Source organism: Thermochaetoides thermophila (assembly GCF_000221225.1).
Source record: "Thermochaetoides thermophila DSM 1495 unplaced genomic scaffold scf7180000011821, whole genome shotgun sequence".
NCBI classification, from domain to species: domain Eukaryota; kingdom Fungi; phylum Ascomycota; class Sordariomycetes; order Sordariales; family Chaetomiaceae; genus Thermochaetoides; species Thermochaetoides thermophila.
In genome coordinates, this window is record NW_006383037.1 from 435,646 (window position 1) to 454,363 (window position 18,718).

At 55.0% G+C, this 18,718-nt stretch overlaps 5 protein-coding genes across 5 annotated transcripts; 3 read left to right on the forward strand and 2 right to left on the reverse strand.

Moving 5' to 3' along the window:
* Positions 1-217: 217 nt before the first annotated feature.
* CTHT_0060260 (uncharacterized protein) lies at positions 218-1,411 on the reverse strand (the record flags this gene model as incomplete). Its single annotated transcript, XM_006696281.1, has 1 exon — positions 218-1,411. One exon carries the CDS (start codon positions 1,409-1,411, stop codon positions 218-220), a length of 1,194 nt encoding a protein of 397 aa, XP_006696344.1.
* Positions 1,412-3,999: 2,588 nt separating this feature from the next.
* On the forward strand, positions 4,000-6,172 carry CTHT_0060270 (uncharacterized protein; the record flags this gene model as incomplete). Its single annotated transcript, XM_006696282.1, has 5 exons — positions 4,000-4,013; positions 4,383-4,502; positions 4,556-5,132; positions 5,237-5,671; positions 5,732-6,172. The coding sequence occupies 5 exons, from the start codon at positions 4,000-4,002 to the stop codon at positions 6,170-6,172; spliced, it is 1,587 nt and encodes a 528-aa protein (XP_006696345.1).
* A 587-nt stretch (positions 6,173-6,759) lies between these two features.
* On the forward strand, positions 6,760-9,228 carry CTHT_0060280 (uncharacterized protein; the record flags this gene model as incomplete). Its single annotated transcript, XM_006696283.1, has 3 exons — positions 6,760-6,813; positions 6,916-7,182; positions 7,252-9,228. The coding sequence occupies 3 exons, from the start codon at positions 6,760-6,762 to the stop codon at positions 9,226-9,228; spliced, it is 2,298 nt and encodes a 765-aa protein (XP_006696346.1).
* A 1,768-nt stretch (positions 9,229-10,996) lies between these two features.
* CTHT_0060290 (40S ribosomal protein uS17) lies at positions 10,997-11,843 on the reverse strand (the record flags this gene model as incomplete). The annotated part of the gene is made up of 4 exons (XM_006696284.1): positions 10,997-11,065; positions 11,119-11,357; positions 11,580-11,702; positions 11,789-11,843. 4 exons carry the CDS (start codon positions 11,841-11,843, stop codon positions 10,997-10,999), a joined length of 486 nt encoding a protein of 161 aa, XP_006696347.1.
* Positions 11,844-12,295: 452 nt separating this feature from the next.
* CTHT_0060300 (uncharacterized protein) lies at positions 12,296-16,789 on the forward strand (the record flags this gene model as incomplete). Its single annotated transcript, XM_006696285.1, has 4 exons — positions 12,296-12,505; positions 12,574-15,285; positions 15,338-15,959; positions 16,047-16,789. The coding sequence occupies 4 exons, from the start codon at positions 12,296-12,298 to the stop codon at positions 16,787-16,789; spliced, it is 4,287 nt and encodes a 1,428-aa protein (XP_006696348.1).
* Positions 16,790-18,718: the final 1,929 nt, after the last annotated feature.

Consider the following 18,718-nt stretch of genomic DNA (forward strand, 5'->3'; position numbering starts at 1 on the left):
TTTTTTTTTTTTCCTTTTCTCCTAGCAGATCAACCTTGACTTCTCCACATGTACCCCTGGGATTATTAGTCTTTGGTTGAAGATCCAGCGACCAATTAACCTCTTGTCAGAACCGTAAGAGTGGCGTGCTCTCGACGAATGAACCGGTTGCGCCCTAAGAACCATTCTAGACTTCTGAAATAGTGTAGAAAAAGACGCTTCATCATGCTCAAGGACTTCAACCAAGCAACTTAAGCCCCCCCTTAGTCTTCTGCCCAGGCTTCGTCACCCCCGCCGGCTTAATCGGCCCCAAATGAGGATGATACGCCGTCGCTTCATGATGGGCCCCCCCCATCCCACTCCCGCTAGCATGCTGCTCGGCACCCCCCTTCTTATCTTTCTTATTCCCTTTCTTATCATCCTTCATCACAACTGGCTTAATCTCCGTCTTCGCCTTCTTCACCACGACCGGATGACTCTGGATATACTTCCCGTTCATTTCCTTGGCTGCCTGGAAAAAGTCGTCCGGATCACTAAAGCTCACAAACCCAAACCCTTTGCTCTTGTTGGTCCGCTTGTCGCGGATGACCTTGGCTTTTTGTACGCTCTTCCACCGGGAGAAGGCTTTGAGGAGGGATTCGTCGGTTGTCTCGCCCGCGAGGTTACCCACGAACAGGCGGAAGTGGGAGGGGTCCCATTCGAGCAACGTGTCGTCGGTCCATTTCTTTCCGCCGCCTTCGCGCACGACCGTCTTTTTCTTCCCGCCCGGCTCGGTGCCAGCCGCAGCGGCTTGCGCGGCGAGGGCTGGATCGGGGATCTGCGGACCGGAGGAGGCTTGAGCTCCAGCGGCGCCTTTCTGTGCGCCAGTAGCTCCCGCACCAGCCTTATTATTCGGATCGTCAGGGTCCTTCGGCATGTACGCACTCTGCCACTGGGCGATTTGCGCAGCAAGCTCAGGATCGTAGTCGGCGCTGTCGGCACCAGGATTGTTGTGATGATGGTAGGCGTTTCGCATGGCATGCGCGCCATACCCATTCGTAGTCGCGGCAGAAGCGCCATAGTAAGACGGGGCTTGCGTGTACGGTGTTGTTGCGGGATAGTTGAACGGAGTTGTGGTGGGAGCTACCGGGCCGTAGCCGGCACCGCGGCCAGCGGCGGGGGGGACGGCCGCTGGGCCTGCGTAGGGAGTAGCAGTTGGGGGTACGCCATAACTGGGAGGTGCCGCGACGGGGGGGTAGCCGGGGTAGGACGGAGCGGGCGCTGTGTAGCCAGGCGCTGAGACTGTAGGAGGGACTGGTGGTGCGGGAGATGCTGTTGCTGCCGGGGCTGGGGAAAAGGCGGGCTTGAATCCGGGCAGCTTGACCACGGGCGGGCGTGGCGGCAGCGATGGATGCGACGGCTTCGAGACACCTGGAGGACCCGGGTACGACATGATGAATTTCTTGTTTCTCTTGACTTTTTTATTTGCGCACGGAGAAGGACGAAGGGCAACCACAGGAGGAGGAGGAGGAGGAGGAGAAGGAAGAGGAGGAGGCAGCTGTGGTCGCGACGTACCTGTGAGCCCAGTCCGGTGAAAGGCTAATGCTCCGGCAACAACTCCTCAATCGAGTTGCCTGGCTCACTGAGTTGCCGTGATGCGGTTGCTGTGCGCTGTGGAGGACGACGTTGCGATGGCGATGGTGTTGCTATGTTCCAGCCGAAGGCGCCAAAAGTTGGATCCAAGCCGAAGCTGAAAGTGACGCGCTGTGGCGGGCTGTGGTTCGTCAAAGTGGCTGGCCGGTGGGCCCTCCAATTTTCAGCATGCCGGCCACCGCCACATGCCCGGGATACTCAGGCGTGGCGCCATTGCTCATCAGCCACAGGTCCGAGCGACGCTGGACAGAGTGTGATCTGTGCGCTCCCAACAGAGCAGCAGAGCGTCAAAAGCCTGGGATTGCGTCACTGGGGTCCGGTCCCTGACACAAGCTTCAAATGCCGGCCGTAACACAAAGCTTTTGTTCTGGCAAACATTTTTCCTTTTTTTTTCATAGACGGGAAGCCGGCAAGACGCCTCCATTACTACAGGCGCCCAGATGATTCCATTCAGTTCCAATGGCATGACCATTTCAGTTTTCATACCACACGGGTGACGGTGTTTCCGTTCACAATCGCCCAGCGCAGGCGGCCGGCGGTGCGTCATGCAAGGACCCAAGGTGGGATGTCAAGTAAAACCCCACCAATAGAGGGGCAACCAACCCCTCCTCCTCCCTGCTATGCGACGCTCCGCCCAACACTTTGCACCTTTGGCGACAGGCCCATTCCGTATTAGGGGCAGCGTAAAAAAACACACATTAGACTTTTTTGACAGCGGACAACAATCGGAGCCAAAGACCTCCTTACTCTTTGACCTTGTCAGGCCCCTGAATCTTCCCATTGGCCAACACAAAAGAGCCTGAAATCGTTAGCCCCAGAGTGAGTGGCTGAACTGCGGGAATTTGGGTAAGCGATTGTGTAAGCCTTGTAGTCTTTTTGCAACTCTCTGTGGACCATGAACCCCCGTGGAAGTGTTTGACAGTGGGGGGCACACAACATCCAGCTCAGCAGTAGCGCAAGAGCGCATCACGAGGGTAACTTAACAAGACCTCTTACTGGTGGTGCAGTCTTGAGGGGTTGGCTGCGGGGAGACGCTCTCATAGGTTCCATGGAGAGCAGAAAGACGCTGGCAGTTTCCGAAGAATCCGCGGAGACCGCCAACAGATATCAGATGTCCGGTGACTACGGAGATGTAAAATCGTCGGAGAAGCAGAGATCGCATGGCAGTGAGGACTTGATATCGTCCTCTGGCCTTGACGGGTTCTCGGCCAAAATGGAGCCGGTTCGCAACGCCCGACTCCATCGCCAGTGGTTCTTTTGTTTTATTTTGTTTTATTTTATTTTATTTTCAAATTAATTTGAGTGTCGCATAACCCTGGAAAGCATGTGACGCGTGGCCTATGCATTCTGAAGTAGAAACTCAAACGCTGAAGCTCCCAGAGTGCTAACGACCGGCACCCGGTTGGTTGTGCCGTGATGTCTGAGCGGTGGTGGTGTTTCGAGGGCAATAGATCTTCGATCCGACGCATTCGGTGTCGGATAATGGCAGAAAAGAGGGCCCCGTGGGCCATCCATGGACAGGAGTCGGCCAAATCTGTCTGCCGCACTGCCGCTGCTGGGGACAGAAAGCTAAGCATCTTGGCAGCAAGCCTGAAGCTTCATCCACGCCCTGCTCCAACTTGCACGCACGCCAGCCCACACTGGAGACGCTTTCCGGGCCCATTCCCTGTTGTTTCAACGTTACCAATGTCAGGTACCAGGCCGCGTTTCTTGGGAGAAAAGACGTCCTAACACCATCAATTGAGGCGGCAGGATGAGTAAGATTTCTTATGTACATATGACGGTTTGAGGCTGATAGCATTTAGGTATCGGGTAAATGATTGGTTACTGCACTTTTTCGCACCTTTTAGCCATTGAGGCTCCTTCCCGTATGCATCTCATCACCCCATGTTTGCCTGGAGATCAAGAAAACAAGGCATTGCCGCCAGTAGGAAGGTCCCTTCTGCTCGTAATGCACTGTAAGTTTCATGTAAGCCCACACAGAGGAAGACATCCCGGGTAGGTAAGGAGTTGGTAATTACCCGTGTCCGCAGTGCCGCCCGCCAAAAGGTTCCAAGGGTGGTGCCCCAGATCCAGGCCTCCTCCCTGTCAGTAGCTGCATGCAGGGTCGCTTTGCCCGCCATTGACCCCTCCGACATCGACGACCAACTTTGCTTCCCGCACCCACGCCCTGCTCCCACTCTTAAAAGTTTCGTCATTCTGCTTCTGTGTCCTGTTTTTTCCCCCCCCCTCCCTCCTTCCATCTTCCCCATTGAACCAATTTTCAGCGAATTCATCTCCTTCCTAACCATCACAACATCTCCATCTCCTGCACCTCCAAGCTGCCTCTCATCAGCTTCATCGCGAAGTGCACATCCTCCATTCTCCATCACAACCTGTCAATTCACAATGTCTGGCGCAGTGTAAGTCCCGTCCACTCCGTTCTGACCCCACCTCCCCGCCGTCAGGCTGTCACCAGGCTTTCTGTCTGACAGCACCTTGGCGCTGGACGAGCTTGGGTTGCTGCCTTCACCCACGCGACCTGTAGCTCGTCGCCATCACGGGCTTGTCGACAGAGTTCAGACGAGCTATGATCCAATGTCTGTCATGCGGCGCGATTGTCTATGTCTGAATTGTCGAGTTGAGGCAGAAGACCATCGCGGGGTACATCGCGGAGTATAAAACTGGGACCCTGAAACCCTTTCCCCTCTCCCCTCTCCTCCCCCCCTCCCTCCCTCCCTCCCTCCCTTCTCTCCCCCGAATGTCTCCTGCTGAGTTCGGTGACCCTCCAGCGCCCGCCTGGCCCAAGTCGGCGGAGCTTTGCGAGCTGCAGCCAGCTCCCTTATCAAGTCTGAGAAAGATGCTGACAATGTTCCAAGCGCTGATATCGGCCTGATCGGCCTGGCCGTCATGTAAGTTTTCATCATCCCCTCATTCCCTGACTGTGTGCTCCTCCCATGGGCAGCAGAGCTTACACGGCACGAAGGGGCCAGAACCTGATCCTCAACATGGCCGACCACGGCTTCACCGTCTGCGCCTTCAACCGGACCGTGTCCAAGGTCGATGCCTTCCTTGCCAACGAGGCCAAGGGCAAGTCGATCGTCGGCGCCCACTCCGTCGAGGAGTTCGTTTCCAAGCTCAAGAGCCCCCGCCGGATCATGCTCCTGGTCCAGGCTGGCAAGCCCGTTGATGACTGGATCGAGACCCTGATCCCCCTCCTCAGCCCCGGCGATATCATCATTGATGGCGGCAACTCCCACTTCCCCGACACTAACAGGAGGGTAAAGTACCTTGCCTCCAAGGGTCTGCGCTTCGTCGGCTCCGGTGTCTCTGGTGGTGAGGAGGGCGCTCGCCATGGCCCGTCCCTCATGCCTGGTGGCAACGAGGAGGCTTGGCCCTACATCAAGGACATCTTCCAGGCCATTGCTGCCAAGAGCGAAGGTGAGGCTTGCTGCGAGTGGGTTGGTGACGAAGGTGCCGGTCACTACGTCAAGATGGTGCACAACGGTATTGAGTACGGTGACATGCAGCTGATTTGCGAGGTGCGTTTTACCTTTTCTTTTTTTTTTTTCCCTAATTTCCCCCCCCCCCTTTTTTTTGGCCCCTCTCTTATATAAGAGGGGAGCAATTGACTGACAAGCACTAGGCCTATGATCTCATGAAGCGTGGTCTGGGTATGAGCAACAAGGAGATTGGCGATGTCTTCGCTAAGTGGAACACTGGTGTTCTTGACTCCTTCCTGATCGAGATTACCCGCGACATTATGTACTACAATGATGATGATGGAGAAGCTCTCGTCGAGAAGATCCTGGACAAGGCCGGCCAGAAGGGTACCGGCAAGTGGACCTCGGTCAACGCCCTGGATCTGGGCATGCCTGTTACCCTGATTGCTGAGGCTGTCCTGGCTCGCTGCCTGTCAGCCATCAAGGATGAGCGTGTCAAGGCCTCGACTCGTCTTGAGTTCGTCGGCCGTGCCACCACCTTCGAGGGCAACAAGGAGCAGTTCCTTGAGGACCTCGAACAAGCTCTCTATGCTTCCAAGATCATTTCTTATGCCCAGGGTTTCATGCTCATGCAGGAGGTACGCGCCCCATCTTGATCAAACAGATTATGATTTCAGCAACTAAAATAGAGACAACAGGCTGCCAAGGAGTATAACTGGAAGCTCAACAAGCCCTCGATCGCGCTCATGTGGCGCGGTGGCTGCATCATCCGCTCCGTCTTCCTCAAGGAGATCAGTGCGGCGTACAACCGCAACCCCGACCTCGAGAACCTGCTCTTTGACGATTTCTTCAACAAGGCCATCCACAAGGCGCAGCCCGGCTGGCGCGACGTCGTCGCCAAGGCGGCTCTGCTCGGCATCCCGACCCCGGCCTTCTCGACTGCGCTGGCGTGGTTCGATGGGTACAGGACGAAGGACCTCCCTGCCAACCTGCTCCAGGCCCAGCGTGACTACTTCGGCGCCCACACCTTCCGCATCAAGCCCGAGAAGGCCAACGAGAAGTACCCGGCGGACAAGGACATCCACGTCAACTGGACCGGGCGGGGCGGCAACGTCTCTGCCTCGACATACAATGCTTAAGAAAAGAATGGGTGGGGAATGTGTTTGGGGGGGATGGATGGGGCAAGATTTGCTGGGATCGGAGTAAGGAAAGAATGGCAAGGGCATCTTTTTTTTTTCGGGATGGCTACGGCCGATGGGATTCACGTAGATGAAAAACGGAGATCATGATAGTAACCGCCTTTGCTGTCACTAATACTACTACATGAATGACATGCTGTTTTGCTGAGACTGGGTTCTCGCGAAACGGTTGTTGGAGAAAGTGAGGTGATTGATGATTTGTTTGTGTATAGTGACGGGTGATTAGGACAGTAATCGGTACAGTGCGATGTACTTTGAACTGTGCAAGTTTGGGTCTTCTTTAATCACGTGACTGATACCCTTGTCCCTTGGCATTTTCAGCGCCATCGGCTGCAGCGCAACTCAACCGCGACGGCGCGGCTCCAGCAAACTTCCCAAATGTGCAAGTTCGCGACAGGCTCCAGGTTCTGCCGCGCGAAGCCATTGCACAAGGAGAAAGCCAACATCGGTCTTGCAGGCAGAACAGCAGTCAGCCTTGTAACTCTGGAATGACACTGCTCAACTGAAGACGACAAAAATCATCCAAGATGGCAAACACAATGGCTGTTGTCGACCCGAGCCAGAATGTCCACGGGGACCTGGTGCGTTTACCTCATCCCTTCCCTCATCCGCGCGTAATCTTATTGTGATCAAGTCACCGGCATTGTCGCAAGAGGTATCACGGCTAACCGCTCGATGTGCAGCTCCCCCACATCCACCTCATCTCGACCTTCCGCTATGCGACCATGCCTCGGGTTGAACTGCAAGAGGTCACCAAGTGGCTGCTGCAGGCGCCCAAGATCGCGCGCGATACCTCGCCTTTCTACTGGACTTACCTTGATTGCCCGGCAGATGGGTCCATTTTGTTGACCTGGCAGCCTACGGCTAGGAGGGGGACGGAGTTTGCTACGGATGGGTATATCTGGGCGGGGCCGGAAGTCCAGTTTCAGCAGAATATGGGGAATGGATTGGTATGTTTACGCTCGAATGGGAAGTGCCTGAAGGCAAGGGAGAGATGGCTAACAAAAAAAAAAAACTAGCTCCTCGAGATCTACTTCCAGCGCGCGGGCTACCGCATGGGTGAGCAATACGCGGTGCACTCCCGCCGACGCTTCCGCCTGCTCCTCGCCCCCGGTCAGGCGCCCAACCCCAACCTCCAAGTCGACCCGAACCTCTGGATTGTGCACTACGGACCGGCTGAGAAAAATGACCGCCTCCCCGTCTCTGCAATCGTCCTCCCGCCCCCGATCCACCAGCTCCTCAACTTCCGTCAGCACCTCCTCTCCATGGGCCAGATCATCCGCAAGGAGTTCATGCTCTCCGACCGCGTCAACTGGCCGCAGATCCCCTTCCCCACCCGCGCCACGTCCATGTATGCGCCGCCTATCCCCCAGCGCCACATCCCGCAAGCCATGGCCTACCCGCCGCATCCGGGGCAGCCGATAGCGCCCGCGCCTAAGAGGCGTGGCGGCCAGTCGTCGTCATCGTCGTCAGCGGCTGCTGCTGCTGCTGCTGCTGCTGCGCAGGCGGCACAGATGGCGGGCGCAGCTGCTGGATACCATCCGGATGTGTTTAATGATGAGGAGGACGTTTCGGCGGGTGATATGTTTGATCATCTTACGCCGAGGGAACTGAGTCTGGCGCGGTATCAACAGAATCATGAGTGGATGGAGGAGATCCTCTTATCGCCGTACCAGATCGGTCAGATTGAGGTCTCGGATTTGGGGTTGGGAAAGAAGGGCGAGCTGGCGGCGCTTACGGAAGGGATCTTTGAGGCGCAAGGGTTTGATGCGCTGCAGAGAGGGCCTAAGAAACCTTATACAGGAAAGTTGGACCCGGGACTGGCGGATGAGTTTCGGAAGAGGGTGGAGGAGAGGAATGCGGCGGTGAAGGCGGAGATAGAGGAGATGAAGGCTAAGCATGAGAAAATGATGGCTAAGTTTAAGCGGAGCGCGGTCATCAAGCAGGCGGAGCAGGAGCTGCGCTTTGCGGTGCAGGAGACGGGCACTGAGTTCTGGCGGCTGGAGGGGAAGATCGATGAGGGAGAGGAGGCTCCCAGCCAGAAGATCATCACCAAGTCCCTGGACGAGATCGTTGCCCGCGTCGAAGAACTCGTCGGCAAGCACGCCACTGTCGTCAAAGACGTCCACCGCATCCAGGACGGCGGATACCAAGAGCCTCAGCCCGAACCTCCCGCCCCTACCGCTGCCCCCTCTGCCGGCGCTGTAGGCGACATGTCTTGCCAAGCCTCCCACGCCGGCTCCAACGGCAGCGGCGTCCTCATCGGCAGCGACCATGACATCGACATGGGCGGCACCGCTGGCAGCCTGCTTGATCAGATGCACTCTTCCGCCGGCTTCTCGTCCACCTCGACTCCAATGAATAATTTCCCTACCCCGCAGGCTCATTTACCGGTGTCGAGTATCCCGTCTAGTGCCGCGACCCCGGGGGTCGTGAGTGTCTCGTCACCGAATCCGGTTCCTCCGACTGCTGGTGTTCCTGCTGCGCAGGTTCAACAGCAGCAGGATGTCCAGATGGGTGGGACTGAGCCAGCTGCTGTTGTCCCGGCTAAGGAGGCTACAACTGCTACAGAACAGGGCATCAGCTCAGGCGAAGGAGACTGGGTCGTTGTCGGCAAGGAGGGGATTCCCCCTGCCCCGGGCCCTTCCAACATTACCCAACCCCCAGCTGCCCCCGCAACGGCTCCCTTGGCCACAACCCCCGCCGCCACCGGCCCAGGCGGTGCCCCCACCCCCGGCTCAACCGCCCTCATTGAGACGGACTTTGCGGACCTCGACACGGCAGGTGACGCACTTGCTTCATACGAGGCTGCTGCTGCGGGGAGTGGCAGCCAAAACGGGGATGATCATGAGGGAGGCAGGCTGGAAGATGAGGAGGATATGGATATGATGGTTGGGGGAGAGGAAAGCGCGTTTGGGGAGGCATTTGAGGGGGTTGAGGCTGCGAACGCTGCGGTGGGACAAGGTGGGGTTGAGGGAGGGGGGGATGTTAGTTAGGTACGCCTACGGTACCTAGTGTAGGAGGTTTTTGGATTGGGAGGGGTATGAAAGTAGCTAGGGTAAGGTAGGCTAGGTTAGACGCTATGTTGGTTGGGAGGGTGGGGAGGGGGGTGTGGACGGAGGGGGCGGGAAAGGTTATTAAGGTAGTTGGTAGGGAAGATTCGATATGTAATGGTATCTTCCTTAAGTCTATGAGCGTGTGTTTAGTTGCGTGGGTGTCGTTTGTTATCGTGTGTGTGTGTGTGTGAGTACGAGTACCTATAGGCTCGTGTGTTTAATGGGGTGAATCAAGTATGAGATTATTTATGCCTAGTATTGAATCCATAGCTTTGAAACAGGAGGAATGATGATCATGAAAAAGAAAGAAAGAAAGAAAGAAAGAAAGAAAGAAAGAAAGAAATGTATGCTTTTAAGCTTACTCTCCTGAACAGCTTTGGCTCGTTCATCATAATAGTACGTACATGAAGCTGTTATACACGTCTTTTGTTTTAGCAAGTCCCCCTTTATACTTTATAAGTGAGAGATGTCAAGTTCCGATGTTACTACAAAGCAAGAGGCATCTTGTGGATTCAAACAAAGCAAAGAAGTAAAAAGTTAGTAAACTGAGCATGGTGTAGACTGTATAAGAAATGCTATATATTGTCCGACCTTGAACTGGTCTGTAGTTGAGCCGTATAAGGAAACTTTACGGTATCAATTTGAAGCAAGTGTATCAGGGCCATCAGGTACCCAGTCCTTTTGCTGTATGAGGGTTAAGCTGATGTGAAGAGACATTTAAGCAAAGAAGAATCTGTCATCTTGTACTCACAGTACTACAGAGCAGTCAGGCCAGCTTTGAGGAGAGTTCTGAAGGGATAGAAGGATGCATCCAGTTAATAGTAGGTAGGTGCTTGCAGCGGGCAGATGCTGGATAAGACTCATAACCACTTATTCATACAAAAATGCCAACCATGAAGTTACCAGCATACGAAGGCAAACACATCTTAATTCCAGCCAGTCTATCCACCCAAGATCATATCTCATGGTAACCAAAGCACATAAAATCAACACCGATTCTACCCAACAGACGAAATATCCCGAGGACTTCTCTTGTCCCATACTAACCAACCTAATTGCGGAGATGACCTCTTATCCGAGGGCAAAAAGAGGTCTAAACAAAGGGGCCTTATTACACCTTGGATGTGTTGCAAACGAAGGACACTTACTAATCTTCCAGTGTTCCATTAAGAGACATGACTTGCAATAGGCAGCCAATGCTCCTGCTATCATTAAGTGACAGCACATCACCGGTGTAATTCGAAGGATGAGGGAGGGAGGAGGAAGGGATTAGAGGGTGAAGGGGGGTTCAGGATGGTCACCCAATCAATCATACACATCAATACTGGCAGCCAACGTCAACCTCACAAAGTCCAGACCCCCGAAGACTTGGCAGTTGATTCGGCGCTATCAGGGCCTCGGCCAGCTCATCATATCTTGCCTAACGTACAAGACTTGAGGGGTAGAGACGCCCGCGGCCTCGGGTATCATAGAGGTAAGCGTTCGTTTTGCCTCGTCAATAGAGATTCACGTGGCGGATCTCATTTCAGAATGAAACTGCCTTTACCAGACATATTTTATGCCATGTCTTTCCGGAGCAGTTCAAGGTCGTCGTGTTTTTACCCTGCCGGCCAGTTTCCCGTTTCTTTCTGAAAATGACAACTCAAGTCCCGAGTCAAAGCAAAACCGCGCCAGAAATGCCCAAATGAGAAACGCCCCCGCCAACCCTTTAGAACTTCTGGAACTTCTTGACCGACTTGCCGGTCCGGGGGAGGACACGGAGAACGTTGAACCGGACCTGCGAGCGTCAGCAAAGACCCCAACAACACAGAAGCATCAGCTCGGACATACAGTCTTGCTCAGAGGCCTGCACTGGCCAACGACGACCATGTCGCCCTCCTCAACACGGAAAGCGGGAGAGACGTGAGCAGCCAGGTTCTTGTGGCGCTTCTCGTAACGGTTGTACTTCGGAATGTAGTGAAGGTACTCGCGGCGGATGATGATGGTGCGGTGCATCTTGGTCGAAACGACACGGCCGGTCAAGATACGGCCGCGGATCGAGACCATACCAGTGAAGGGGCACTTCTTGTCTGTATGTCAAAAACACAACCTGTCAACCATCTGCTCTTTCCTTGCCCCGCCAAAAAAAAATGTGCCCTTCCCGTTTCTCCTCGCGACACAACACAAAAACACATCGATTCCCGCGGGTCGGCGAAACATATCGATCTCGTCGGGGTGTCTTCGAGGCGCGTCGCTCGGGTTCCTGGGAGGTCTATATGCAATCGCGCGGGCGCGTGTGGTTGGAAACATACCGATGTAGTGGCCCTCAATGGCGGTCTTGGGGGTCTTGAACCCCAGACCAACGTCCTTGTACCATCTCCGGCCGCCCTTGCCCGGCCGGGTGGACTTGACCTTGACCTTGGAGTTAAGGAAGACTGCAAAATGTCGTCGTCAGCGTCTGTAATGTTGCGGAATCTTTTATTCGCAGCCGGCCCGAGAAGCAGCCTCGAGGGAAACTCACTGTGCGGCTGCTTAAGGAAAGCACGCTCGCTCTGGACGGTCAGTTCGGTGGCCATTTTGTCGGGTCTGGCGTGGCCTTGATGTGCTGTGTCGAGGCTCCGGGTGGTTGACGGAGATTCCAAGTCCAAAATCGCAGCCCCGGAATTTTGCCAGTGTGAGATTGATTTTTGGTGGCTCCAATGGAAAAGTGTGCAGGCGCCACAGTTGCCCCACCCATTTCTCTGAGATTGCGCTGGGTCCGCCGGCTGCCAAGGGTGCACCAGCCACACCAGCCACATAGGAGTGGACCTTATGGGGCTCCATTGGTACGTACCTTGCTGAACTTGACTTCAGCCCAGCCAATCAGATGACGGCGGCCATTGTAAACAGGCGCCCCCTCTGCCGTGTGCAGGGCAACGGTCCCCGTCGCGGTTTTGGAACTCGGACCGCGTCGAGCCCAGGACGACGGCATCTCGATATTCTCGACAGCATATTTCAAGGGCACAACACTCAATCAATGGTCTGAACAATGGCGTCGCACGGTGACGCTGCGCCGCCGCCGACGCGGCGATCGCGCAAATCGATTGCAGTAGCCCCTACGACGGCGACTAGACGAGACAAGGACAACGCGACCAGCGAATCCAGCGACATGGCGGCCGCGCGTAAGAAGTCGCGCAGCAAGAGTATGGGGCCAGGAGGGTTTGACGCCCTGAAGTCGGGGACGGGGAACCGCAGAGCTGTGAGTGCGCCTGTACCGAAGGGACTCAGGCTGTGGGAGTCAGAGGCAAGATGCTGACACTGTTCCAGTCCCTCGCCGTCTTCACAGGACCGCCGCCCAAGTCGATCCTGAAGCCCACATTACCGCCCCTCCCAGATATCCCAGCATACCGACCGAAGCCAGGCGAAGGCACTAAGGTGGCGCTTCGCACCGAAGAGGAGCAGCAGGCGGCGGCGCGCGAGCGGGAAGAGCGGGAGCGAGCCGCCCTGGAGAGGGAGATCGCCGAGCGCAGAGAGGCCAGGCGAAAGTCGCTGGCTAACCGCCGTGTGTCTTTTGCCGCGGAGGCGACCCTGCACACCTTCCATGAGATTGAGATGCAGGATTCGACTACGTCCACGGAATCGTCCCGTCGCGCGTCGTCCGTTGCTTCGCAGTCTCCTGGGCAGCATCCTAGCTCTGATGCCGATCCTTCGACGCCGAACGAGCGTTCCCATGATTATTCAGAAGAGTCCCCGGCTGATAGCAGGAGAAGACGGAGTTCAGGGGTTGGGTCTACGACGGGTAATGATTCGGAGAGCGGAGCGGGAGACCAGACGGAGGATGATGGCACCAGCGTATTGTCAGCCGAAGAGATGTCGTTCGCCTCCTTGGCGTCGCCGCCGCGCCGGGCTACTATTAATGATGATGACCTCGACGATAGCTTGGAGGAGAATCTGCGGCTTGCTGTGCGGAGGGCAACGCTCCAAACACTCGACGACGACGAGGAAGCCATTGCCGGGTTTGGCTGGGGTCGGAAGCACCGGGAGAATATCACGAGCAGTCAGGGGGCTAAAGAGAGTGAGCCGGCAAGCACGAATAATCATGAGGATAAGGCTGAAGATGGCGGTTCCAACCTGATGGACATGGAAACCGGCATGGAGATGGACATGACCAACGCTATGGGGAAGATCCTGAGCACCAATGCCAACGCCGCTTCGAAGGCGCCATCACCTCCCAAGGAGGACGAAGATGAGGAGATGGATGAGGGCATGTCCATGGACGTAACCGCAGCCCTCGGCGGCATCCTCGACAAAGCCAAGGCCTTCCTGCGCCGCAAGTCCTTCTTGCCCGACAACAACCCCCAGTCAGAAGGCAGCGAGAATGGCGAACAGACAATGGAGTTCACCACCGCCGTCGGCGGCATCCGTGATTCTCCTGCCAAACATCCCTCCTCGGACGGCACCCAAGCCGAGATCGACGCTAACGAAGAGATGTCCATGGAATTCACGGCTGCCGTTGGTGGTCTTCTGGGGGCCAACTTCCTCAGCAATGCGCAAAACTTTCGTAGACGCACAATGGCCGCCGACATTGACGACAACGATACAATGATGGATTTCACTGGCGTCAGCAGGCTCCTGCCGGGAGGTGAAGATGATGAAGAGGAAGATGAGCCAATGGAGGAGACCGGCATGGACATGACCACCGCAGTCGGGGGCATCATCAAACCATCTGCCACACCCGAGGCCAGGACGCCAGCTAGAAAGGGCATGGATCGCGAGGGCAGCGAGCCGGCCTCTGTAGCCCCGACTCCGGCCGAGAAGCCCGTGTCCTATCCCAAGCTTCAATCCTCACAGACTGTACCCGACAACAGCCTAGCCGCCTTCCAAGGCAAAGGCCTGCGTCGCACGCCCCCTCGAGCCCTCTCTCCCGGCAGGGAATCCGCCCAACCAAGCAGCTCCCCCATGCGGCAAACTCCCTCCCCCCAACGAACCGCCGCAAAGCCAAGGCAGAGACAAAGCCCTACGCGCAGCTCCCCCCGCCGAACCGGCTCCAGCTCCCCCATGCGTCTCTCCCCTTCCCCCGCTAAAACCACACCCCGCGCAACGACTCAATCCAAGCTCTTCCGCCAGGACCCTCACACCGGCTTGAACACACCACGCGTGATCCTTACCCCCCAAGGCCGCCGTCTCTCCGGGCAAGGCGCAGACCGCCCGGGTCTAGGATCCCCCCGTGTTGCAGAGATCATTGATCGAAGGTCGTCGATTGGTGAGGCGGCGGAGGAGTTTGTCCCCACGACCGTTGGCGTGCCGGGTGGGGCGGGCGCAGGTGCGGGTGGGAAGAGGATGGTGGCGTTTACTGACCCAAGGGTTATGGAGGAGGAGATTGAGAAGGAGAAGGAGGATCAGGAGATGGAAGGGAAAAATATTAGGGAGATGATTTCGGGGCTGAGTCCGAAGAAAAATAATCCATTGAGGGGCAGGAAGAGTTTACATGTGGGGAGCGCAGTTGGGTTGTTAGGGAAGAGGCCAAAGGAGTTGGATATGGATGAAGAGGATGAAGAGGGGTCTGAGGAGTTAATGGATGGGGTGAAGAGGTTGAAGGGCGTACAGGGGAGTCCGGTGAAGAATATTAGGCTTGGGTCGCCGTCGGGGAGGAGGACACGGCAGAGTATAATGCCGGGAGGAGATGCGACCACGCCGATGGTGCCGAATTCGCCCCAGAGAGCGACAACGTCGAAGGGTAGGGGCGTGGATGATCATCAGCAGCCGCCGACTATGGATCTGCAGCAGCATCACGGGGCTGTGAATGAGGCTGAAGTGCAGCAGGCGGCTGCTGGGGATGGCGAGCAGCGGATTCATCTGCAGGATTTCTTGAATATGACGGGGATTCATTTCATGGAGCTCACGGCGACCAAGAGGAGGCATACGACGGCTCCTAATGCGTCCAAAGATGGAGGTGCCCCTGATCCGAAGGATGTCTCTCTGGAGCGGTGTGTCGTCGCTGGGGCGTGTATTGTCCCCCAGTTGGAGATGTATCAGCATGTAAGTTCTGCTGTATCACCCCTGAACTCAAGAAACCGACTAACACACCCAGGCCTGTCGCGAACTCAAAAAATACATCTCCGAAGGGCGACGCATCATCAAAGAAATTGAGGTCGAAACCTACGAAGATAACCCGCCCCTCTTCCGCGAGTACATGAATGCCACTCCAGAAGTCAAAGCCCTTATGGACAACCAATTCAAGAACGTAAAAACTCACGCCCGGCTGCTCAGCAAAGCGATGTGGTACGAGTGGCGCACCAAGCTCATGGAAGGCCTCAAGGAAGGCCTCCTTAAGACCGCCGAGGGGATGGACAACGATGACAAGCTTCTCAAGAGACAGGAGGAGCTCATTGCGTCTGTCCTGCCGGACATGGTCAAGCGGTATAACGAGCTCGAAGCGGAAAAGGATAATCTTGAGGCTGTGGCGCAGGAGCTGGCGGATACCGATCCGAAGGATCTGGAGGATGCAAGGAATGAACTGCTGGCTGTGGATAAGGCTATACAGGAGAAGGCTAAGAAGTTGGAGGAGATGCGTAGGGAGTTGGAGGAATCGGATAAGAAGATTGAGCAGCTTACCCAGCAGAAGCAGCAGTATCTGGAGGAGATCCGTGAGGCGGATAGGATACGGGAGCAGTATCGCGGTTGGTCGGCGGGGGAGATTGCTAAGCTTAAGGGTAAGCCCTTTTTTTTTCCCCTTCCCTCCTCCGCCCGCTTTTTTTTTTTTTGTATTCTGTTACTAACACCCCCCAAAGCAAAAACAGAATCCATCGAACGTCACCACGGCTGGGCCGTCCTGCGCATCACCAACAACGCCCTCCTCACCCTGCGCTACAAGCGTGAGCTCACCCTCACCTTCGACATCGTCTCCCCCTCCAGCACAACCCCCACAATCGACTTCCTCCACTCGGACACAATTCCCCCACCGGAAAAAGCTTTTTTCTTGCATCACCTCCGCGCACACATCGCGCGACACGCACCATGGTCCGATCCAAAACGGCTTATCGCAGTCGTCGCGGCGGGTTGGGACCGCGCCTTGCAAGTGGCGGAGTATGTCCGCCGGTTGAGGCTCAGTTTTCCTACCACTACGGCAGTTATCACCCCCTCTTCTTCTGAAGACTCTGACTCTGCAGTGGCGGTAGCGATCGTAACATCCTCCATTCTCCTCCCGACTTTACGTACACGCGTCGAAGTCTTTTTCAAACTCTCCCTCTCCCCTTCCAGCACCGATGACTTCCCTGATGTGTCTGTTGAGCCTGACGCGAAGGTGGTGTATGGCGAGGGATTTGTTAAGAGCGGGATGGTGGAGTTCTTGAGGGCGAGAGTGGGGAAGAGTTTGACGGTAGATGACGATAAAGGATGGGATGAAGCGGTTTTGGTTCTAAGGAAGAGGTTGTTGGGGGGATCGGGATCGGGATCGGGGTCGGGGTCGGGGAAGAAGGGGAGGAGGAGTAGTGTTAGGAATGCTGGGGTTAGTGAAGGGGAACCGATGGAGGTTGATGGTTAGTTGGGGGATTGTCAGGATGATGTCGAGTGTGGGGGATTATCTAAGGAGGTTGTTCTGTGTTGGCTGTCTCTTGCTGTGGACATTTTCCCACTATTGTTCTTCCTTGGGTCACTGGAGATGAAGTGGGTCGGGAAAGACCTAGGATAGAAAACGGGGGTGACGGGTTTGTATCATATCATTAGGAATGGATAGGATGATGGGTAGGCTGTGTCGATACCCGGGACGGACGGATTGAATGGGTTGGGAGTTTGTTCGTATCGAATCAACGTAGTATTGCATGGAAATAGCATTGTTTGGTTCAGTTTGCTGTCCTGGATTGTGAGACTGGGTGGATGCAAATGAGGCGTCTCGGTATAAGGCGGTTTGAGATTACTTTTTTTTTTTTTTTCCCTCCGGCTGGTCAAGAACTAAAGGAAGCAGTGGAAGTGATATGTAGTGGTGAGCCAGATCAGGAGCATCACATCGTCCAACACGTAAGGCTTTCGGGAGGTAAAACTTTTGTATGCTCTTGCTTTGAGTGTCCTGTTTTATATACTTGCTCGACTTTCTCTACTCGTCATCCATTTTTACTACGCAAACAAAAGGAGTGAACTGGCTTGGTATATGTCTGATGATCCAGTTTACTTTGACAGAAGTCGTGTGCCAGGAGCCTGTACTCGAGTAACACGTTGGAAGTCTGAACACTTGTGTAAAGGCAAAGTTTTGGATCCAAGGATACATCCTTGTGACGAAGCCTGCTGATATGGGACTTTAATTGCCCAACTTGCATACGTCTTCTCAAGGATTTTGTCGGCTCTTCCAGTGATAATCCGACGGTTAGAGATTTTCCATTGGGTTATATGGAAACGGTAGACTAGAAAGAGGATCGAATGTTACTGGAAGATTTGGACTGTGGTTATGGTTGGGATCGAAATGCGTAGGGCATGATATTTGTTTGTCAATATCACCCAAATCTATATCAAGAAAATCCGTTCACAGATAGTTTTCAAAGTAGGATGGAAAATAGCGAGGAACGGTTCTATTTTGGGCCTTTGAGCTACCCAGTTACGTCCCGATAAGAGCAATGACAGGATGCTGTTCCTCTTCTGGCGAGAAACTGAGACTATATGAGATATAACATGACTATCACAGCCAATGAACAGCGCAGCTTTGCTTTACTGTTCATGGGGTATCAAAGGATCAAGAGCAAGGAATGATGTTTTGACCATCAGCTCCAGATGTTAATAACCCTCGACGTCCTCAGTAAAGCGGAGTTTGGCAAAAAATGTAACTCTAATCACCCAATGTACTTTATATTATTTGCTGAGCGGCAGCATACCTCGCTGAACGACCGCCTAAGTTCAAATGGAACGGAAAAAGCTGTGTAAAAGCCCAGATAGATGGCGCCTTCTTGTTTTGATATTCAACCCGACTGAGATCATCAGTGCCGGGGCATCACTTGCAGATTTGTCTCTATGGGGTGTGCAACTCCTCCCGCAAACACAAGAGTGAACCGATACGAGAGTCAGACATAAACTTCATAGTCATAGCCTGATGCTGATGGGATCGTTTACGGGCAGTAGAGTCAAGTTCTACCCTTTGACGATGACAGCATGGCTGTGTGACTGTGATTTGTGCTATCGACGACGGCGACGACGATGAGACCACATGGTAGTTGAGAATTGGTGTTCTCTCTACATTGCGCGATCGTCAGAGTCCTTACTTGGTCGAAAAGATGAGATCCAACCCTCCCTGTCAACAGGTCTCCGTTACCGAAGCCCCTCTGTCCTCCTCACGTGCCTTCCCCTGACCAGCACCTGCTCCACGCCCCGTCTCCCGCTTAGCGTTTCCCGCGAATCAAAAAAAAAAAATTAGCACCCTATCTCTTTCTCTCGGGCTATAATAGTTCCGCGGGAACCCTTACAAGTGCTACGCATGGGACGCTTCCCC